At 45.9% G+C, this 23,642-nt stretch overlaps 2 protein-coding genes across 3 annotated transcripts; both read right to left on the bottom strand.

The window, feature by feature from the left end:
- Positions 1–3,180: 3,180 nt before the first annotated feature.
- Positions 3,181–6,663, bottom strand: LOC140504580 (claudin-16-like). Of its 2 annotated transcripts, XM_072609722.1 has the most exons (6): positions 6,565–6,663; positions 5,581–5,700; positions 4,748–4,850; positions 4,095–4,259; positions 3,673–3,870; positions 3,322–3,487 (listed from the first exon to the last, which is right to left on the bottom strand). In XM_072609722.1, exons 2-6 carry the CDS (start codon positions 5,692–5,694, stop codon positions 3,411–3,413), a joined length of 657 nt encoding a protein of 218 aa, XP_072465823.1. In that variant the 5' UTR covers positions 5,695–5,700; positions 6,565–6,663; the 3' UTR covers positions 3,322–3,410. The 2 variants fall into 2 exon arrangements, with proteins under 2 accessions (XP_072465822.1, XP_072465823.1); XM_072609721.1 differs by lacking the exon at positions 6,565–6,663 and having other exon boundaries at positions 3,181–3,487; positions 5,581–5,838.
- Positions 6,664–7,768: 1,105 nt separating this feature from the next.
- On the bottom strand, positions 7,769–23,138 carry CLDN19 (claudin 19). The gene is made up of 5 exons (XM_072609720.1): positions 22,735–23,138; positions 19,616–19,780; positions 19,314–19,398; positions 8,694–8,846; positions 7,769–7,964 (listed from the first exon to the last, which is right to left on the bottom strand). Exons 1-5 carry the CDS (start codon positions 22,955–22,957, stop codon positions 7,916–7,918), a joined length of 675 nt encoding a protein of 224 aa, XP_072465821.1. The 5' UTR covers positions 22,958–23,138; the 3' UTR covers positions 7,769–7,915.
- Positions 23,139–23,642: the final 504 nt, after the last annotated feature.

Genomic DNA, 23,642 nt, shown 5'->3' with positions numbered 1-23,642 from the left:
TTTACCCTATTTTTTAAATGAATTCTGCTACTCCAAATTTGTTCTGAAGCATTATTTAAAGTTGTTTGAAGGGGAATTTGGGTGAGCTCAGAGAAATCCCTGCCTTTTCTCTGCCATCTTGGTTCCACCACCAAGGTCTGGGTTTCATTTCTTGCTTTGATTTCTAACTAGCTTTGTGACAAGGGGCAAGATACTTAGACTCTCTGAGAAATCAGTTTCCTCATCTATAAAATGGGAGTATGAGCAAAGAGTTCTTGTGAGGATCAAATGAGATTGAATTTAAAAAAAAAGCATGTAAGTCCTTCATTAACCTCAAGGTGCTACATACATGGGAGATATTACTATTAGCATTGTATAGTGCATAGACAGCTGACCTAGGAGTCAGAAAGACTTGGATTCAAATCCTATCTTTGACACATAGCTACTGTGCAGCTGGACAAGTCACTTAAGATCTCAGTGCTCTGGAAACTTTTTAAGATTCTAAGTTGGCCAGATGTTGAGCTGAGCTACATTGGGAAAGGGAATTCTTTACCAGGATCTCTCCATATTGATGAAATCACAGTCCCAGTAAATATAAATATATACACACAGGTACCTATGTATATAAATACTCATGTGTATATGTACATACACATATATATGTACATAGATTAGCTTGATCAGTTAGCTTGATCTTTAAATAGTCTGTTACTAGTATTATATTTAAAATCTTTCCAACATGGCAGCATTGGTAAAAACTTGTACTCAGCATTATTTTCAAAAACTTATGGTCACCTCCAAGCCAAGATGAAACATTGGAAGAAGACCCTTATGGAGAGAGGGAACAACAGTGGTCTCTTATTTGATTCAGCTCCTCATGCTAACCAGCCAGCATCTTTGGGAAATTCCAACTCTATTGTCCAGTATGTCATCTCTTCCAACTTCAATGTCATCCTCAAATTTGATAAACATACCTAACACACACACTAATTCTGAGCATCTATACCATCACCTAAGCAAATGATAAAAATATTGAACAACACAGGTCCAAAAAAATCTCCCAAGTTCACTCCATAGTGTAGTGAAAAGGGCCCTAGATTTGGAATTAGAAGGCCTGGGTTCAAATGCGTGGTTTTCTATTTACTTATTATAACTTGCAACATGATGCTAGACAACTCTCTTAACCTTTTAGGGCTAGAATTTCCTTGTCTTAGAAAGAGGGAGTTGGATTAGATAATCTCTAATTTCCCTTCTAGTCCCAAATCTGTGATCCTATGATACATTAGTGGCCTTCCCACAGGAGATGTGAATTTGCTAATGATATCTTGTGGGGTCTGGGAGAGCCCATTCCAAGCCCACCTCATAGTTCATATCTCCCCAACCTGACTGCAAGAGACACTTTGTCTAATCTTTGTCTAATTCCCCCATGAACCTCTTTAGGGCAGAGACTATGTCTTCTTTACCTGTCTACCTCCTTAGCTCTGAACATATTAGAAAATATTTAATGAATGAGATAGCATGAAATAGAAGCCATATCTACTTTTGACCCATGAGAGTGACTCTTATGCCCCAGATTCCTCTCAAGAGGAGAGAAAAGGTTCCATAATTCAGGTTTCTAGGTGATTATTTACTGTGTTTGTACTAGAAAAGATCCCACTGGTTTCCAAGATGGAGCTGGGGCCAATGGCAGAAGATTGGAGCAGAAAATGGGAGCAGAGACAACTCTGTGGGGTGGAGAGACACAAACTCCAAGACAGATGGAGAGTGATCTATTTCATATAACAAGTCACACACCATGCCTATGATAAAGATCTCATGGTGCAAGAAATGTCTGTCATGTTTTCTGTGCGACTTCTGTCAAGTCACTTACCTTTCCTTGGTCTCTTTAAAATTGTGAGTTGATCCTTTGACCAAGAGATGCCATGGTTAGGTATATAAACCAAGGAGGTCATAGAAAAAAAAAACCAAACATCCCATATGTACCAAAATGTTCCTAGCAGCACTTTCTGGAGTTGAAAAAGAAAACTAAAAGCAAAGTGCCCTTTGACTAGGAATTGGCTAAATTGTAGTACATAAATATAGTGCAATATTACAATCCCATTAGAAATGACAAATACGATGAATTCAGAGAATAATGTGAAAATTTATATGAACTCATGAAGATTGGGTTAAGAACCATTGTGTGTACAATGAATACAACAATGTAAATGGAAAGAAAAAAACATTGATCTGAACACTGTGAAGAAAATTAATACTACTTTGATTCCTAAAGTTTCTTTACTCTGTCCTTGAGTTCAGAAATTTCTATTTCCTCCTTAAAGTTATCATCACAAGACAAGGTGCTATCTTCCAGAATATGTGTGTGATCTTTAAGCTTCACAAATTGGTACCATACCTCAAAATATATTGTCTGTCCTTGCCTGTCCTTGTACAATTAAGGGGGTTTTAAAAATCACTTCCAAGGAGACCACAAGTGTGGTATTTTGATCCCCCAGCAAAGATTACAAGATGCAAATGGGTCCCACAAAACGATTAACATTCCTTAATTGTCAGAGAGGGGTAGTGACTAGCCTCACTTGAATGTCAACCCACCTTTCTTACAATAGCCAATCGTAATGTTCCTACTCAAAGCCCATAGCTATGTCATTTTTTTTCTCCACACCTACCAAGACCTCATCTTTGTTGTGTGTCAGTAAGGAGGATGCTCTCCTTCTCCTTAGCGTTGCTAGCTCTACTGAGGTTGCTAGTCTGACCCTCTTTGTTAACAGTTATGCACAGCACTGTTAATAAACTGATTTTGCTTTGAGTTCTGTACCTCAGTTTACCATTATGAATTTTATTTACCACAACTGCCCAATTATAATGATCAGCTTTGGCCCTGGAGATGAGATGACTTCATGTACCTTCTTCTTTTCGATGAAGAGGCAAGAGATTATGCATATGGAATATTGCCTCCCCTCTCCCCAAAATTATCTCCAATTTTTCCTATCTATAGCTTGTTTCTATATAATTGTTTCTATGTTTTTCTCCCCCATTAGTCTATGAGCTCCTTGAGAACAGGGGCTATTTTTGCCTTTCTTTTTATCCCTTGGACTCAGCACATAGCAGACCTAGTACATAGTAGGCACTTAATAATTGCTTGCTGAATTGCATGTGAAGCTAAGCAAAGTTGATGCATTGGGTGGTTCTGTTGAATGGATGTATTTCTAAAAAAAATCTTTATTATGAGGGAAATCTTGCTGAGTGGGAGGGTAGGAAAGAGATCTGTTGGGAAATGAATCTAGTATAAAAACAAAAGATATTGTTAAAACTTTTAAACATCAAACTGAATCTTGGGGGGGGGGGGGCTGATGATCTCTAATCTCTCTTCTGGCTCTAAGAATCTGAGACTAAATTGTGGCAGTGCTGATGGGATTGAGGCAGCTATGGCCTTAGACACTGGAGTCCAGGATATATATGGCCTGTGGGTGTAGCCGGCTTCTGAATTGGTGCCCAGGGCCTCTCCTGCCTGTGGAACAGAGCAGAGGAGAATCAGGGAAATGAGGTTCCATTAGGTCCCACCATTAACTCTAATTGGGGACCCTGGGACTAGGCGGATGGACACAAGGATAGGACCTCCCCTTCAAGTACCTGCTTGCTTGAAGAGGGTAGGACTTGGGGAGGGGAAGTGGGAAGGTTTCTGGACACACTGACCTGGGACCCAGAGACCTGGAAGACAGCAGGCCAGGCCCAAGGCAGCAGCCATGCAGCCAGCAGATCCCACAATGCCTAACCAGCATGACCAGCCCCACTCATAGTAGCCAGTAAGGAGTCCTCGGGGCTGAGTAGGTATGGTTCGCTCCATAGCCACCTCCACAGCAAACCAGAGTGAGCCCAGTGCTCCAGGGAACCCTAGAGCAAAGGTGAGTGGGCTGATCCCTCAGCCTTGGAGTCCAGCAGCAGCAACCTCAGAATCTCCTCCTCAGAAGCTCCAGCTTGGACCAGCCTCTTCCCTACAGTTTTCTGGGAGCTGAACAATCCTGCCCTCCTTCCTTTCCTGTAGCTTGAGTCACTCACTTCCCCAGTCCCCAGCCTCAACCCTGAGTCTTCCCCTCACTGTTCCCCTTCCACCTCACCTCCAGCACCTAAAAGGCAACTTGCTGCCCAGGCCAGCCGAATCCTTGTCCTGGGGTCAGTCCCCAGGAGCTGCGCCTGGGTCAAAGTGAGGAGCAGGGCCACCAGCCCACAGCTACACAGCAGCCCAGCCACGAGCAAAAGGGACCTGGTCAGCACCCGCCGCCCTGGGGAGGGGAAGGGGGGAGCACCAGAGAAGGGGCGTAGGGACTGCCAAGGACTAAGGCTCAGGGAGGACTAGCTGAGGGGAGGGGCACAAGTTGCATTTGGAAAGGGGACTTGGAGAATATAATCGAGGAAGCTCAGGGAGCACTAGAAGAGTTGGAATGCACAGGGAGAAAGGATTGGGGGAGAAGGGATCTGGGAGAAAACTGAAAGGAAAGCCTCAGGGGCAGGGTATCATTTACTAGGGAAGAAACTGAGAGAAAAGGGAATTTGCTGAACATTTTAGAGGCATAAGCCCTGAGAGGGGAGTTGAGGGGCAATGTGACAGAACGGATGGAAAGGAAACGATGGGAATCTCCGTGACCAGGAGAGCGTATGTGAGGAGACAGGAGTGGGAAAGGGTGGCTGTTATAGTGGTGCTCGGTTGGGAAGGGAAGACCCAGGGCTTGGGCAGAGAGCCCTGCAGGCGGGATAGGGGTGGAGGTCTCACGTGGATGGGTGGCCAAGATGGAATCGTACTGGTCACAGGTCCGGATCCCATCCAGTAGATTGGTGACACACGCTCGCCACAGCCCCTGGCACTTGTGGCTCACCTGGGTATGAGTGGAAGGGGGAAGACAGACTGGAGAGAGTCTGAAGGGCAGCCGTCCACTTCCACTTAGGAGAGGGAGACGTCCTAGTCAGGTTTTCCCCTACTTCAACCTGTAAGCTCCTTGAGGACAGGGTCTGTGTCACATCTTTCTTCGTGTCACCCTCCCAGGGCTCTCGGGGTCCAAACTCAAGTCTCGCATTATTCTTTTCTCCCCATATCCCCCTTGCATTGAGCCTCAGCACCAAGGAGAGCTCCTGACTTCTGGGGCCTTCTCTCATTTCTCCTAGCACAGCAGGCGAGAATAGAGAGGTGCTAAATTATTCATTATGTGTAGCTCTAATGAATGAAGCGCATTGCTTTCCACTGAGTCTTTCCGTTGCCCGACGTGGGCAAGGAAAGACTGGTCCGGAGGTGAACTAGGACTAGAATCGGAGCAGGGAGAAGTTTTGGGTAGAGGCAGGCCTGAATGGGATCTGTACTCGGCTAGAAAGTGGAAGGGGGTTGGGGACATAGCAGGCCCTAGAAAGACCACAGGGGCGCTGAAGGGGGACTAGACAGGGTTAGGGCTAGGGCCAGGATCCTAAGGTTTATTTGGACCAGGCCAGAATTTGCAAGGGGCGTGGCCTCAGTGGAGGGGAGGATCCTACACTGGCTTAGTGCGGGGTTCTATCAACACAAAGTTACAAGACTCAAGTCTGGGAAAGGGACGGGCCTGACTCTCACACTCTCACCTCCAGGCTATCGTCGGAGTTAACCACCCAGCAGTCGGTCCAGGTGGCAGTGAGCAGCAAGGTCGTAGAGAGCAGGGCCAAGCAGGCCAGGGGCAGGAGACTGGGTCCTGGCATGGGGGCCTGCAGGAGACAGTAACCCAGACGTACGGCCGGACTTCCAGGCAGCCCCATCTCCCACCGGCATTTCTCTCTCCCAGATGGGTCTCGCACTCACAGAAACCTCCGTCTACTCGGGGGAACCACAGGATAAAGTCCTGTGTGGAGAACCTGAACTTTATAACCAGAAACAGTGAAATCGACTTTGGATGGCAGCTTTCACGAATCCGAAGGGTGGAGGGGTCGATGCTGGGCAGATCACAATCCCTGGCTCCTTCCCCTCATCTCACGCAGCGAAGCTTCAGGAGCTCCGGGAGTCGGTGTCTGAGGCTCCTCTACTTCTATCCCTCAGTCCCAGGGTATATCTATAACTCCCCGCAAAGGCAGGAGAAGAGCAGGGCGCTAGGGTTGGGAAAAGTCACTGGCTACTTATGTGAGGCAGACACGAGTGCTGTCTATGGAGGATTATTCCCAGACAGTCTCTAGGAGTATTTATTGACGGAGTCCCAGAGTGTTAGTCACTGATGCAGTCTACAAGCGTTAGGCACTTGACATCCAACCGGGTCAGTAACTGACACAATCTACATGAGTATACACTGACGCAGCCTCAGAAGGTTAGTCACTGGTGCCGTCTGCGACAGTCGGACAGCTGACAAGGTCTACAAGAGTTAAATACTAACCTGTATTAGACATCTACCGGGTTAGTCATTGACGTGGTCACTGATCGCGTCTAGGCGGACTGCTAATTGTCCGGGTTTTGATACTAATATAGCCTACTTAAGTGATTCCCCATTAGGGTGGTTTGGGTCTGGATCCCTTATCCATCTTTCTCTGATCCCTTAGCCCGCCCTATCCCACCTCTCACCCTGAACCTCCCGAGGGGCCGACCTGCGCAAGAGGGCTCCTGGACCAGGGTCTGGCCGGGCTTCGGTCTCGAGGTCGCGCCCCTGGAGACAGAGCTGGAGCCGGAGTCGCCGCTGCCGCCGCCCACCCTGCGGCCCGTGCTACAGCCCGTTAGGACCTCGTCACCCAGTCCTAGCCCGGGCTTCGCTTGGTGGAGTCCCGCGGGTCCCAAAGCTCGGACTGGAGCTCTGGGGCAGGTCTAAGGGGCGCGGTCAGGGGTACCGAGAAGAGGAGGAGGTGGAGAACCGAAGGGAGGGGACAGGATCGTGGGGGCGGGGGGGCACAGTGAGGGATTACTGGTGGGGCCGGGGGCGGGGACTCGGCCGAGTCACATGTGGATCCAGGTTTCCTTCGCATTCCAAGCCAAGCCTTGGGAACCTGTCCAGCCCACGAGAGCAACTTTGGCCCCCTTTCCTGAGGAACAAAAATTCCACACCACCTTTTCCCCGCCCCTGAAAGTGCCCCCTCGAAGGCGATGGAATGAGGAAGGGGTTTTTGTGAGTTCTCTCCCGGAAGACCATCGGACCAGGGACTCCTCTGCAGTATCCTTCCCCAGGCCCCAGCCCCAAGCTTTGCAAGATTCTTGGTCTTCACAACTGTGGGATAGACTCCTACGCCTCTAAGAGAAACAGAGGGGGTAGAGGGCGCATCTCTTTAGGGAATAATGTCGGAGCAGATAGGTTCCACTTTTAATCCCAATTCAGGCAACTCTGCAGAAAAGGGTGAGCCCCTGGGCTCTTGAGGATGGAAACCAGGGAGATGTGAGTCAAATTCTCCCTAAGAGGAAGTGGAGCCAGAATTTCAAAGTGAAAACTGTATGACTTTCTCTGGGTCTGTTCTCTTAAACTTCTGCCTGTTTCCCTGCAGTGATTAGGAGTGATACCTCCCTCGTGCACTGATTCCAGGGAGCAGGGCAGGGGACAAGTTATTGGTGTTCACAGGACTTAGAATTTAGAGATCATTCATTGAATCTTCATTTTATTGATAAGGAAACTGAGTCCCAAAGAGGTTGCAGGAGATCACAAACCTAGTGACAGTTCTCAGGATAGAACTGGACAGAAGAAAGGAGGGGATGCTGGTTACACTCGGTCTCCTCCCTTGTCTGTCACCTGTTGCTTGTCTCAATCTGATGCCCATCACACTCACTCATCACCACTTTCTACCCCCAGATGAATGAAAGACACCAAACTCAAGAAAAACAAATCAGGACTTCTCTTTGCATATGGACCAAAGTCACAGAAGCACAGCTTCCCCCAGGGTGGAGGAGAGGGAATGGAAGAGGAAGGGAGGGAAGTGTCTGGGGTCTGGGAGGGGGCCAGGGATGGGGGCAGCTAGGTTACAAGCCTGGGTCTCCCCTCATGGGTGCAGGCACTTTTACAATTTGTCTGAAATTCAAAAGAAAAAAATGGGCGTTAGTTCTGCTGAGATCCCCTAGGCTCCAGGGATCCAGGTAGAAATCTCTGTTCCCAGCATCCACTCACACCCAACCCACAGCCCACCAGCCTATTTACAGATTTGCAGTGGTCTTGGCCCACACAACCTTCCTTCCCTGTTCATATAACAGGAGGCAGATTCCTGAGCCCCTGTAAAAGTGGGCCCTATATACATTTCTCTAGATATTGTGAGTGTATGTGTGTATGTGTGTGTGTGTGTGTGTGTGTGTGTGTGTGTGTGAGAGAGAGAGAGAGAGAGAGACAGAGAGACAGAGAGACAGAGAGAGAGACAGAGAGAGAGACAGCAACTGAGACAGAGAAACAGAATGAGAGAGAAAGAGAAACAGATAGAGACAGAGAGAGAGCCTGTGTCCAGGTATTTCCAAGGTGTGGGGGGTGTCTTTGTGTTCTTATCTCTCTTTGTGGAAGCCAATGTACCACTCGAAGTCTGTGTGCCGGTGAGACTGCCTTTTTCTGCGTTGGTAGGTGTGAACTGAAGAAGGAATGCTATTGGGAGCTACCTGATGGGCCATAGGGACCAACCTCACCCTCAGTCCAGGGCACAGAGCCTGGCTGAGGGCTTGCCTCTTCACCTGCCTTGGGACTGACAGGAACACAGAGGATGTGGGAGTTGGGGACAGAAACAATGAGCCCAGGGCTGGGCTGGGGGCTCAGACATACTCCCGAGCAGCCGCAGAGGCAGGCCCAGCTCGATAGGGTTGCTGGGGGCTGAGTCTCTCTCCTTCAGGACAGTTGCAGCAGAGGAAGGAACCCCCCAGCATGATGAGGCTGGCAGATGCCCAGCCCACAAACAATGCTGGCCCAAACTCATACCTGGGAGGGAGGGAAGGAGGGAAGGAGAGAAGGAAAAATCAGGTTAGACAAGGCCCCACTATGTCTGATTCATTAGGTCATGCCAAAATTATTCCCAGTCTTCAGGGCCTAGTTTAATACCATCTCCTTCATGAAGATTTCTGTGACTAATCCTAGCTAAACATATCTTTCCCAACTCTGAACTCTTGTCTAGACCTTTCATGGCTATCAGTCATGTATTATATTTATTTTTTCATGTGTATGTGGAAAAAAATGATGAACCCCTAAGCAAGAACTTGTGGCTAGCTCATATTGTTACTGAATTGAATTGAACCAAAAATTCTGTCCTTAGTGCATGTATGTGATAATTTCTGCATATATAGGTCTGACCATGCTACTCCCTAATGAAAAATCTCTAGTGGCTCCTTATTGCCTATAGAAAAAATTTCAAATTTCTTGTCCCAGGATTCAAGGTCCTCTGCAGTCTAAATCAATAGATTTTTCCAGCCTCATGTCACATGGTCAGATGGCCAATATCTTTACTTCCTCTCACTTTCACCCACCTCCATGCATAAGTGCAAGCCCTCTCCCAGGCCTAGAACACCCTCTTCTCTCCATTTCTACCTGTTGAGAGAAGCCTTCTCTGATGCCTCCCATCCCCACCCCTTTTGTGATTTCTTTTGTCCCTGTCCCATTCTGTCTTATAGCAGACTTCTCTGTATGCTTTACTCCTTCTAACAGACTGGAAGTTTCTTGAAGGTAGAAGCTATGTCATTTTAAAATCTTTGCACCTCCCCCACCACCAGGCTCAGGGCTCTGCACATGGCAGGCACTTTGTAAACAGTTACTGAATTTGTTAAATGTCAAAGATGCCTAGTCCTTGCCTGCTAGAAGGTCTGTCTCCCCCACAGGGGCCTAAAAATCTAGCTAACATCAATAGGGGTGAATGATTTCCAGAATGAGAGGAGTGGCTCCAGAAATAGTCTTCCTGTTCTCTCCAGGTTGATTGATGGAGCACAATGTGCAAGGCCCCTGGGGTCATCCTCAGGCTCAGTCAACTGGGTAGCAATCATTCACTCCTGTCACTCCCCACATGAGGAATTTCTCCTTTCTTATTGCTTGAGATTGGGGGCAAAATTCTGAGGGGAAGGGTTAGGGTAAAACTCACCCCTCTTCTCTGTATTTTTAGTGCTTATCAATGCCCTCCTTGACAAGACCTCTCTGCTCTCCATTTGCCAATTCTGGTCCAAGTAGTATAGCATTCCCTTGGTGTGGTCTCTACCTCTTATTTGGGGACACAGTCCCAGGGAGACAGAACATGATTTCCTGGAGTCCCCAAAGCCAGGCCAAGTGTATGCCTTGAAAATTCCAGCTGCCATGCTTCATTCCTGCCTCCACACCAGGTTATCTATTAGTTATCCCTCTCTGTTGCTCCATAATCAACCCATCTTTTCTGCTGTATGTAGTAGGGGTTTAATATATATTTGTTGAATTGAAGCAGCAACATGGTAAAGTGGAAAGTCTTCAGTATTTAGAGTTGGGACCTGGGTTCAAATCCTGGCTCTCTACATACTACCTGTTTGACTATCACCCAAGTCACCATCCCTTTCTGGGTCTTAGGTTCTTGATCTGAAAAATGAGAGAGTCAGGCTAAATTATCTCTAAGGTCACTTCTGGCTCTAAATTGTTAATCCTATGAGCCCACAGCTATGCTCTTTCCTCTACCTGACATGTCCCTCACATTCTATGCATTCTCATAGAATCATAGAATAATCGGGGCAGACTGTTGTGTTTGTCCTTTGTTCTTGAAGAGGACCAAGACTTCAAGAGATGACATGACTGGCAATTGACTTTGATTTGAGTGAGGGAGGGCTGTGCAAGGTGAGGGACCTTAATGATCATCCAATCCATCCTCAAGTTGCAAAGAAGTAAACTGAGGCCCAGTGACTTGCCCAAGATCACACTTGATAAGGACCTGCTGTAACTTGAACCTAGGCCTTTTCACACTAAGGTTCAGGGTTCTTTCCATCATATCATGCTGCCCAGAACCAACGAGACTCTTTTCAGTCTCTTAGAGTAAGAATTGTAGGAAATAGAGGAAATATTTCTGAATCTTTCTGGAATGCTTGGGATGTTAAGAGATCACTTAAAAGTCCATTGATCCTGCCTCAAATCCCTGAGGAGGTCCCCACACTGAAGATGGTCACTGGAAATGGGAGAACCAAGCTTCCTTTCACTTCATAGAATCTGTGGGTTGGAAGACCTCCAAAGAGATGATTTAATCCAACCTGTACTTAAGCAAGAGTCCCCTCCATAACATACCCAACAAAGTGGTCATCTAGGCTTTGGGAAGCAGTGTGATGAAGTAGATGGAGAGCTGAATTTAGAATCAGGGGTTCTGAGTTTGAATCCTGAATTTGTCACTTATTACTTGTGTGGCCTTGAGCAAATCACTTCCCCTCTCTGAATCTCAGTTTCCTTGTCTGTAAAATGAAGAGACTGGATTAACTAACCTCCTAGGTCTAAAGAGATCTATGATCTTTTTGATTCAAATAAATAAACATTTATTAAGTACCTACTATGTTACAAGTGACTGTTTGGGGTGCTGGGGATTCAAAGACCTAAATGAGACCATCTTTGTTCTTAATTACATTTTTTTACATTCTACTAAAGGAATGTTATATGCAGAAATGTAATCCTTCTTTCAATCCCCTAAACTCTGGACTTACATGGATGTGACTCAATCTCAGGTGTTTCTCCAAAACCATGTATTTTGGGGTTTTTTATTGTTTGTTTCTTATTTAGTTTCCTTTGGGGACTTCAGAATATAACTTGTATTCAAGTTTTCCTCCAGATGTGAGTAAAAAATTCCCAGATCCTATACAAGTTTTCAAGGTAACAATGCACATTGGATGCAGGACCTTTGAGGGAAATGACTGGTCCTTCCTAGAATTTGTGGAAGAGAAAAAAAGAGACTGAAATGCACAGACTGAAATGAATCCTCCGTTTTTAGAAAAGCAGATAGAAAAGATTCAGAGAAAAGACAGGTAAGATCCAATGAACCTAAAAATTCTATAAGGAAAGTAAAGTCAAGAGGGATGGGGAAACTCCCAAGGATTGGCATGGCCGGTAGAATGCTGAACTTGAATTCCGAAAGATCTGAGTTCAAATTCTGTCCGGACACATGCTTTTTGTTTGATACTGAATAAGTAATTTAGCTCTTCACACTTGTATTTCCTCATCTGTCAAATGAGAATGGTGAAAGCACACACCTTACTGGGCTGTAGTGGGATCAAATAAGCCAAAAACAGCAGTTCTATTTAGCACTTAGAAGTGCTTCAAGGTTTGCAAAGCACTTTACACATTGTTATTCAGTCATTTTCAGTCGTATTTGACTCTTCGCGACCCCATTTGAGGTTTTCTTGGCAAAGATATTGGAGTGGTTTACCATTCCCTCCTCTAGCTCATTTTACAGATAAAGAAATTGAGGCAAGCAGGATTTAAGTGACTTGCCCAGGGTCATACAACTAGTAAATGTCTGAGGCCAGATTTGAACACACAAAAATGGTTCTTCCTTACTGCAGGCCCAGCAATCTATTCATTACATGACCTAGCTGCTATCTTTAAAAATATTCACTCATTTTCTCTGTACAATAACCTTGGGAGGTAGATGCTATATTATCTGCATCTTACAGATGAGGATGCTGAGGTATGGAGCAGTTAAGTGACTTGCTCAGACTCTCAGTTAGTATCTGAAGCTACATTTACATTCAAGTCTTCCGGACTATAATCGGTTCTGTAGAATAGAAGGTCTTTAAGAGGTTTTTCTTTTTGGCTTGCTTTTGTACCCTCAGCATAGAGCCAAGTGAATGACACATAAATAATTAATCAGTTAAATGTATTAATAAATAAGTACTTAATAAATGCTTCATCCACGTAACCCGTGATCTCCATGGCCAAACAGCCCATTCCACATGTGGATACTGTTGATTGTTAGAAATTTTTTCCTTATGTTGAAATGAAATTTGTCACTCTATCACTTTTGCCCATGCTCTTGTTTCTCCCCTCTGGGGCAAAACAGGACAAATTTAAAGTGTCTTCCATTTGATAGCCCTTTCAATACGTGAAGATGGTTCTCACATCCCCCTTGAGTCTTCTCTTGTGTAGGCACATCCCCTATTCTTTTAGATCAGGGGTGGGGAAACTGGGGCCTTGAGTGAGGCCCTTTGAGTGAGGACCTAGAGGGTCACATATGGCTCCCCAACCCTGCTTTAGATAGTGTTCCTTTGTATGGCATAGACTAGAACACTACCATTCTGACTGCCCTCTTCAGCAATGCTTTCTGGATTATCAATGTCCTTACTCAGCTGTGCTCAGAACTGAACACTTCAAATGAGGTCTGATTGGGGCAGAAGACAATAGGACTTCCAGTTCCTTCTTCCTACAATCTCTGCATCTATCCATCTGACAACTAAGAAGTTGGTAAGAGGAGCATCCAGAATTGATCACCATACTCTAGTGTGGTTTGATGCATCAGATTACCCCAAGATGATCACTTCCCAAATCCTAGATACCATGTATGTCATAATATGAGCTGTGTTGGATTTCATGGCCATGGGACGACATTGTTATCTCATATGGAGCTTCTGGCCCATTTCAATCTCCCAGATCATTTTCAAAAGAATTGGGAATTTGCTTAGAGGTTTCAAGACCCAACACAAATACAACCCCTTCCATGAAACCTTTCCTAATTGGTCTGTCCCACAGTGATCATGATCAGGACCTTCTCTGTCCTCTGATAAGCCTTAGAGTCTCAAACATATCATCATACACTTGGCTTTATTCTATCCTGGACTGTTGTCTATATTTTTCTAAGGACATACTCAGTACCTAAAATTCCATCTTTGACTACAATCCTTCCCCAACCCCTCTTAATTCTAGTGCCTATCCTGTTACTTATTTCCTGCTTATCCAGTATATAGCTTGCTTTGTATATACTTGCTTCATATTGTTTCTCCCGTTAAATTGAAGCACCTTGAGGGCAAGGACTGTCTTTTGCCTCTTTGTTTCCCCATTACTTAGCACAGCGCCTGCCACAAAATGTGTACTTAATAAATATTTATTGATTGATTGATTTCAAACAGTGTAGTTGTTTTCTTTTTTTAAAAAAAGGAAATACTCAATGTCAAGTGGAGAAAGTCTATAGACATCTAGGAAGCTAGGAGGAGGGAAGAGATTCAAAGGGTCTCAGAGTTATGCAGGAGGTGACAGCCACATTCTTATAAAATGATCTGAAGCCCATTCAAGATACTATTGTGAGACTAAAAAGTGCATTCTGGGAATCTAGAAATCCCATTTTCAGAAATGGAATTGGAAAGATTCCTGCCTTTGAAACTTTATCACTTCTTGTGACCTTAGGTAAGTCTTTTCCCCTCTCTGGGTCTCAGTTTCTTCATCTGTAAAATGAAGGGTAGAAAGATGGACCTGTAGAAGCTCTCCCCCCACAGCCCATAAAATACCTGTAAAAAATGACTCTAAACAAATTCTAGAGAAGCAGAAGCCACAAAACGACAGAGTGAAAGAGATTTCCAGTCCAAGATAGCCTGAAAGGCCGACAGGAAAGGTCTGTTGCACCAAGCTCAGAGTGGAGCACAGCCTAGCCTTGGTCATGCAGCGCCACAGGGACAGGACTGGGGCAGGATTCAGGGCACAGAATCCTGGGTAGCAGCTGTGGTTATCAGATTACTCAACTCACAAATGCCAAAGATAGCTTCAAAGGTCAGTGAGAAAGCTCTTTCACCCGGGTGAGAAGGGAGTAGGGTCCTGCCCTAGCCTCAGCCCCAAGAAGCCCCAGGTGGTGGCAGCATCCATTTTTGGAGCCCTCAGCCTAAAGACCCTGGGTGAATTGAGCCTCTGATCTGGATCTCAGCCCTGGGTGGTGGTCCTGGGGTGAGGAGGAGCCTGGTCTGGTGGAGCTGGTGGAGGCTCTGGAGAGGAAATTCAACTCTCAGATCCTGGACAGAAAAGCTTGTGCTTCCTCCCAGACCAGAGTTCAGGCCAGGAGAGGAGTAAATTCTTCTCCCTTGATTGTGACACCTTGGAGGAACTGAGAACTTACAGGCCCCTAGAGTACATCCTCCTCTTGACAAAGGACTCAAAAGTCAAGTAACTGGCTGGGAAAATGCCCAAAAAAAGGGGGAAAAATAAGACTATAGAAGGTTACTTTCTTGGTGAACAGGTATTTTCTTCCATCCTTTCAGATGAGGAAGAACAAAGCTACCATCAGAGGAAGACCTAAAAATCAAGGCTTCTGCATCCAAAACCTCCAAAATAAATATGCAGTGGTCTTAGGACATGGAAGAGCTCAAAAAGGGTTTTGAAAATCAAGTAAGAGAGGTGGAAGAAAAATTGGGAAGAGAAATGAGAGCGATGAAAGAAATTCATGAAAAGTGAGTCAACAGCTTGCTAAAGGAGATCCAAAAAAAATGCGAAAGAAAATAACACCTTTAAAAATAGACCAACTCAAATGGCAAAAGAGGTTCAAAAAGCCAATGAGGAGAAGAATGCTTTAAAAAGCAGAATTAGCCAAATGGAAAAGGAGGTTCAAAAGCTCACTGAACCAAATAGTTCTTTAAAAATTAGAATGGAGCAGGTGGAAGCTAATGACTTTATGAGAAACCAAGAAATTACCAAAAAAAAAAAAAAAGCCCAAAAGAATGAAAAAATAGAAGATAATGTGAAATATCTCATTGGAAAAACAGTTGACCTGGAAAATAGATCCAGGAGAGACAATTTAAAAATTATGTGCTTACCTGAAAGCCATGATCAAAAAAAGAGCTTAGACATCTACTTTCATAAAATTATCAAGGAAAACTGCCCTGAGATTCCAGAACCAGAGGGTAAAATAAATATTGAAAGGATGCACTGATCATCTCCTGAAAGAGATCTGAAAAGAAAAACTCCTAGGAATATTGTAGCCAGATTCCAGAGTCCCCAGGTCAAGGAGAAAATATTGCAAGTAGTCAGAAAGAAACAATTTGAGTATTGTGGAAATACAATCAGGATAACACAAGATCTAGCAGCTTCTATATTAAGGCATCAAAGGGCTGGGAATATGATATTCCAGAAGTCAAAGTAACTAGGATTAAAACCAAGAATCACCTACCCAGCAAAACTGAGCATAATAACTTCAGGGGAAAAAATAGTCATTTGATGAAATAGAGGACTTTCAAGCATTCTTACTGAAAAGACCAGAACTGAATAGAAAATTTGACTTTCAAACACAAGAATCAAGAGAAGCGTGAAAAGGTAAACAGGAAAGAGAAATCATAAGGGGCTACTGAAGTTGAACTGTTTACATTCCTACATGGAAAGATAATATTTGTAACTTTTGAAACTTTTCTCAGTATTTGGGTAGTTGAAGGGATTATATACATATAGACAGAGGGCACAGGGTGAGTCGAATAGGAAGGGATTATATCTAAAAAAGTAAAATTAAGGGGTGAGAGAGGAATATATTGGGAGGAGAAAGGGAGAAATGGAACAAATTATCTCTCATGAAAGAGGCAAGAAAGAGCCTTTTCAATGGAGGGGAAAAGGGGAGTGGTGAGAGGCAAAAAGTGAGGCTTACTCTCATCACATTTGGCTTAGGGAGGAGACAACATGCACACTCAACTTGGTATGAAAATCTAACACTACAGGAAAGTAGAGGAGAAGGGGAGTGTGAGGATGATAGAAGGGAGGGCAAATGGGAGGAGGGAGTAATTAGAAGTAAACACTTTAGGGAAGGGACAAGGTCAAAAGAGAGAATAGAATAAATGGGGGGCAGGAAAGGATGGAGGGAAATATAGTTAGACTTTCACAACGTGAGTATTATGGAAGTCTTATGGAAGTCTACACATATATAGCCTATATTGAATTGCTTGCCTTCTCAGTGGGGATGGGTGGGGAGGGAGGAAGGGAGAGAAGTTGGAACTCAAAGTTTTAGGAACAAATGTTGAGAATTGTTTTTGCATGCAACTGGGAAATAAGAAATGCAGGTAATAGGGTATAGAAATCTATCTTGCCCTACAAGAAAAGAGAGAAGATGGGGATAAGGGAAGGGAGAGGTGTGATAGAAGGGAGGGCAGATTGGGGGAAGGGGCAATCAGAATGCACAATGTTTTGGAGTGGTGGAGGGGAGAGATGGGGAGAAAAATTGGAACTCAAAATCTTGTGGAAATGAATGTTGAAAACTAAAAATAAATAAATAAATAAATAAAAGAAAAAATGAAGGGTGACATGCTAGATCAGGGATTGAGAATCTTTTTAAAAAACTATTTTAATAACTATTTCAATATAATTGATTTCCTTTGTAATCCTATATATTTTATTTTATGTAGTTTAAAATCTCATTCTGAACAGGAGTCCAGATTTTCAAGGGAGTCCAGATTTTCAAGGGAGTCCATGACACAAAAAGGTTAAGGATCTCTAAGGTCCCTTCTAGCTCTAACCATTCCCCTCCCCTCAATGGATAAAGTGGTCAAGGGATATGAATGGGTGATTTTCAAAAGAAAAAAGGAAATTCAGTGAGCCGTGAACTAAGAAAGTCATAGAAGGGCTGAGAACAACAGTGACCTTGAAAATATCAGTCTAGGAACCTAAACTGTCCACCTATTTAATTCTCCCCATTGTAGCGACCTGTCGATTTTTCATTGGCATTTTTGTTTGGTGAATTTTAGCACATTGTCTAAAGAAATCTTTATGTAGAAGGTGATCTCAGGAACAATTTGGTGGAAGACTCCAGAAGTGAAGTCTCTCCCGTATCACTTCCTATTCCACTGCCTGTAAGGGATTTTTGACACATGTCGGACCGCACACTGCTCAGGTAGCTCCCATGGTTCCCTCTTGCCTCCTGGATAAAATACCCATTCCTACATCTGGCATCCAAACCCCTGTACGATCTGGCTACAGTTTATCTTGTCATGTAAATTACATGCTGTGCCCCCTTACAGACCATACACCCCAGCCAAACTAGCCTGCTGGGTACTTCCCATACACAACATTCCATCTCCTGTCACCAGTCTCTACACCTCAACCTCTTGGAACCACTGGATCCTTTCAAGACTCAGTGGCAATGTCACCTCTTTGAGAATATGGGATGTTTCCTGATTTCCCTAGTAGTTAATGCCTCTCTCCCTCCCCTAATCAAATATAAACTCTTTGAGAGTGGGAACTGTCTCACTTTTGTCTGTATTCGCAGGGCCAGGGGTGGGGAACCTAAGTCTTGAGGCTACATGTGGTTCCTAGATCCTTAAGTCCAGTCCTTTGATTGAATCCAGACTTTACAGAGCAAATCTCTTTAATATGAGAATTCATTCTGTAAAACTTGGTCTTAGTCAAAAGGCTGAACGTGAGGACCTAGAAGGCCGCATGGGGCCTTGAGGCCACAGGTTCTCTACCGCTGACTAGCACATAGTAGGAGACTAATAAATGCCTGTTGAATCAATCAATCAACTCAGAAAAGGCTGAATTAGGGACAAGTCTGTAGGACAGGGACAATCATTCAGGCTGTAGGTGGAAGGCAGCAAAGTGTGTGTGTGTGTGTGTGTGTGTGTGTGTGTGTGTATGTGATCATAGAATTTATTACTAGAAAACCTAGGTTAGAATTCTGGCTCATACCTATTAATCTGTGTGACCTTGAGCAAGCCCTCTTTCCTCTTCAAGCCTCAATCTCCCCATCCATAATATGGGAATAATACCTGTTCAGTCCCCCAGGGTTACTTTGAGGGAGAGTGCTTAGCAATCCCGAAAGCCCTGTAGAAATGTGAACTGTGATTACTATTGAGGGGAGGACAGGATTAGGGTTGAGAATTCTGTCACTTGGTGACTTTTTCTCTGGGTTTGTTCGTTTCCAGCCCTGCCTGTTCCCCTGCAGCAATTAGCAATAAAACCTCTTAAAACCTCAGGAAAGGTTGTGTGCACAAGCAGGGGGAGAGGTGGCAACCAGACGTCCCTCCCTGGGAGAGAGGAAGGTAGGGCCAGAAAGAGGGAGGGATGAGAGCAGCAGAAATCCAGGAGTGGGGGCCAGCAAACAAGCCTGAGACTTGGGGATAGAAGGAGAGAAAAAAAGACGGGGGAGATGGAGCGGTGGTCTGGGAAATCCTGGGGGTGGGGGTGGGGAGAGGACAGAAGCTTTGTGTGTGTTAGTCTGGTCTCCCCAGGGAAATGGAATTCCTACTATATTTTCTTGTTTTCATCTGGTAAGTACAGACTACTTGATTGATTGAATGGAAGAACCACCTGGAATGAGGAGAGGCCAGGCCCAGAGCCTTGACCAGTCCTAGGAGTAGAAAAGAGTCAACATAAGGGCTGAGAAGGAAGGACTATGGATTCTAGATGGGCACAGACTCTCCTGAGGCCAAAAGAATCCCAAGCAAGCATACTCTCCTCCTCCACCCCCAGCCCACTCACTCTACTGAATTCCCTCCCCCGTCCAGTCTTCCTCACCTGGCATTGACCGGTGTGTTAGGATTGAAGAACTCCTGGGTTACCAGGGTGGCGTACCAGGAGACTGCAGTCAGCGTGCAGAGCCCTGGGGGCAGAAAGGCCCAGCTCAGTCCGGTTCTGATTTCCTGGCTCTTAGGTCAAGTCCCTTTCTCCTCCCACACCTCCCCTCCTCCCTACTGGCCTCCATGGCATGGCATGGTTCGCCAAATACAGTTCAGAGACTGTCTGCCTCCCCCCTCTCTTGTGGGGACAGAGAGGAGGTAGAGAGATCAGGAGGAGATCATTGGCCAATGTTCGCTTACCTGCCAGAAGGAAGAGGACACCGCCCGAGATAGCGATTCGGCTCTTTGTCACAGGGTTACTGTCTCCTACCCGAGTGCATTTCATGCCCACCACACTGATGACTACTCCAATGAAACCCAGGAGGACAGAGACCACCATGAGAGCTCGGGAAGTCTGGATGTGAACTACAAGGGAAAGAGATCGATGATGCTGGAGGGGCCCACCTCCCATGCCCCTCCTTCCAGCCTCCCCAAATCTGTCCCGACCCATGTCCTCTGCAGCCCTGCTTCCCTCCCAGGGTCTTCTACTCTCATCCTCCCCACTCTGTTTCATTCCCTCTATCTGAACACCAGTGCAGCCTCAGAAATGAGAAAAGCATGTCAAGCTGGAAGGAAGTTGAGAGGTCATCTAATCCAACTCCACGTTTTACAGATGAGGAAACTGTGGCCCTTCCAGGAGGGATAGGACTTACCCAAGGACACACAGAGAGTAATCGGGACAGTGGAGACTTGAACCCAGGTCTCCACTCTTAACCACAGTAACCTTTGCAATTTCTTCCCAAGTCCTAGAGAAATAAGACCTCTGGAGGTAAGCCACTCTCTCCTTCTTTGCTCTGGGTTAGGATACAGCCCAGTAAATTACATAGGGGAGAGGGGAGTCACAGTGATGCTATGCTCATGTATGTGGTGACATGGCTATGAGACGTGCTATTTTAGGACTTTTTCTTTCTTTCTTTTTTTTTTACTCAATTCGTTCAGCCTCTCACATAACTGACCTTTGGAATCAGCCTCATCAGCCAATAGTTCTGCCTTCAACAAGGACAGATGACATTGCTAGAATACTCTACAATCTACGAAGCTTTTTACCTTTATTATCTCAATGGGTCATCCATCACAGCAACCCTATCATATAGGTATTATCTACAGGACATTGTTATCCCCAATTTAGAGATGTGGAAACTGAGGCTCAGAGAAAACAGAGACCCAAACTGACAACCAAGGATTTTTTAAAAGTCTCTGTGACATGAACACATTTGGGTTGGACACACAAACACTGCACAATTAAGTAGCTAGCCCAGAGTGGCAGAGCTAGTGGGTTACAGGAGTAGAAACTAGACCCCAATCTCTCTTGATTTCAGCTACATACACACACACACACACACACACACACACACACACACACAGATACACCAATGGGCCTTTCTACCTTTGCCTCCTTCTTTTGATCTTGATAATGTCAGCTGGCAGAGACTTTGGAGTCCAAGGACCTGGGTTTGAATCCTGCCTCTGTCATTGACTCCCTGTGTGACTCTGGGCAAGTAACATTCGGGGGTTCAGTTTCCTTATCTACAGTGGGTTAGACTAAGGCCTCTGATGTCTCAAGCATCTCTAAATCCATGATCCTTTAAACGTTGGTCCTATTTCCCTTCTTTTCTTCTCCCCACTTAATCCCTGCCCTCAACCTCCCCCTTAGAGTGGCCAGTCACCTTAGCACCATGAGGATAGAGGACGGACCCCCACCAAAATACCCCTGCCCTTTAATGGGGTGGTTTGTATGTCCTAGACCACAGTGTTGATCACTGAGACTTAAAAAAACCCAACAAACCCTTGGTGGTTAGTCTGGGCCTTTCTTTGTCCAGAGCACAAGGGCCACATCCAGGCCTGTACACTAGCATTAGGTGTGGTGGATGAGGATGAAAGAAAGAGAAGCCAGCTCTCAGATGGATGCTTCCCAGGAGGGAGAGTCAGCAACTGACCCCACATTCGCAGTGTTTCCCTCATTAGGGCTAGCAGACAAATTCCAAGGGGAAGAGAGCTACCTTGAGCCCAAGCTGGGAAAAGCTGAGGATGCCCCAGGGACCAGATACTGGGAATCTACTCTTATCCTGACTAACCAAGGCAACTCAGGCCACTGGCATCCCTCTTCCTCTGTTTAGACATCCCCGCCCCCACTAAGGGTGCACAGGGCTAGGGAGCAATGACCAGAAATACTAGGGGAGAAACCAACCCCTCTTGGTCTCCCCCGACCTTCACACCCTCCCTCAAACCCTGGCCCACTCCTCAAATCTTCAGGACCCCTGCACCCCTCAAAGAACCCTCCTTAGCATCAGCACCCTCAGTGCCCTCTCCTCTAAGGGCCCTGGGTGGATTTAAAGGGCTGGGAAAGGGGAGAAATTGTGAGAGAAATAACTCAGGAAATGGAGAATGTACATGTCTAAACGGGCTGTGTTGGTCTGGGTGCCCCTAAGAGCAAATGCTTGGCTTGTACGACAAGTTGATAACCCACCTCTTTGCTTTACCTCCAACCTGCTTTGTCATCAAACAAAGAAATCACTGGCCCAGTCCAGACCTTGGTTTCCTTCTTGTTAAAATAAACTGGGTTGGAATAAGCCCCTTTCCACCTCTGAAGTTCCAAATTCTAAGGGCTCTTCTAGCTCTGACATTTTATGTTCTGAAGTCTGTCCCAGCTCTAACCTTCCGTGTTCTAAGTTCCCTCTCAGCTCTGACCTTCCGTGTTCTAAGTTCCCTCCCAGCTCTGACTTTCTGTGTTCTAAGTTCCCTTCCAGCCCTGAAATTCTGCATTTCAAAGTCCCTCCCAGCTTTGACATTATGTGCTCTAAGGTCTGATGTTCCATGTTCTAAGACTCCCTTCAAAGACTCTGAAATTCTACCCTCACTTTCTGTATTCTATGTTCTAGGGTCACTTGCAGTTCTAACTTTCTCTGTTAAGTCCCTCCTAGCTCTAATATTCTCTATCCTAACGTTAATTCAACCCTGGCCCTTCCCAAGCTAACATTCTACAACTAGGAATATGTAGGATTATCAATCCTACATACATAAGAATTATGAATCTGGAGGCGGGGTGGGAGTGTCTGATACCAGGGTGGTCAGAGGAAGAGCATAGGGGCTCAGAGGTACCAGGACTTCCTCCCATCCCATCTCAGTGAACTCCATCAGGTACCTCAAATCTGGTTTTTGCCCCTCTTGAGCCCCAAAGGTCCAGAGACACAGAACAGTTACTTGGGGTGCCAGATGCTGGGGCCAGAGGAAGAAGAGAGAAAGGGGAGCAGAGGAGGAAGCAGGGAAGGGAACAAGGGAGTAGAGGAGCAGGGGAAGCAGGGGAGGGAGCGGGGTCCTACCGTCCAGGGCGAGCAGAGAGTCATAGAGTTTGCACTGCACCTGGCCGGTGCTCTGAGCAGCGCAGGACATCCAGAGACCCTCGTAGAGGCCCACTGCTGTGATGATAGCGTCTCCTGCATATGAGGACTGTTTCCATTGGGGCAGGGCTGTGCTGGCAATGATGCCCACCCAGCCCCCCAGCGCCAGGAAGTAGCCCAGGAGCTGGAAGCCAGAGTTGGCCATGGCCCGAATTGCCCAGCGGCCCGAGGTGACAGCTCAGAGGAAGGTTGGGGTCCTTATGGGCACCGGGGGCATGGCCCCACAGGGCTTCTCTCCCGGAAGACAGCTGAGGGACTCAACAACACTTAGACACCAGGGAGAGAAGGGGGTAGGGGGTGGAGGGCAGCGGTGGCAGTAGCTGCTCAGGCTCCGGCTCCAGAATGCAGGGGGAGGTGGGGGGTTGGCAATGCTGAGGCACCGCCTACTTCAGCCTGCCTGGGACATAGCTGAGTCCCAAATCAAAGTGGAGAACTGCCCCAGGTCCCTGAGCAGGGGGATGGGGGAGTGGGAACATGTGGCCAAGGAGGTAACTTAAGGAGGTAACCCTAAGGTCCCACCCCCAGGCACTGAAAGAGAGGTAGGGGCTCAGAACACTGTCTACCCTCCCCTACCCAAAGGGAAACCATGCTGGCACACAAGACCATGCATTTGGAGCTGGAAAGGTCCTTAGAGTTCTATCCACTGATTTTATAGAAGAAGATCTGAGGCTCAAAGTGGTTCTGCCTTGCCCAAATGGTAGTAAATGGGAAAGAATAGACTGAAACCCAAATCTTCTGGCCCTAAATCTTGGTTCATGTTTCTAGAATGTTGGTGTTATGAAGGACCTTGGAAAGACCAAACCCCATTAGTATATAGATGAAGTCTCCCC

This window comes from Notamacropus eugenii, chromosome 5, assembly GCF_028372415.1.
Source record: "Notamacropus eugenii isolate mMacEug1 chromosome 5, mMacEug1.pri_v2, whole genome shotgun sequence".
Taxonomy (NCBI): domain Eukaryota; kingdom Metazoa; phylum Chordata; class Mammalia; order Diprotodontia; family Macropodidae; genus Notamacropus; species Notamacropus eugenii.
Note: the sequence above shows the minus strand (reverse complement) of the source record. Positions and strands in the feature narration are given on the sequence as shown.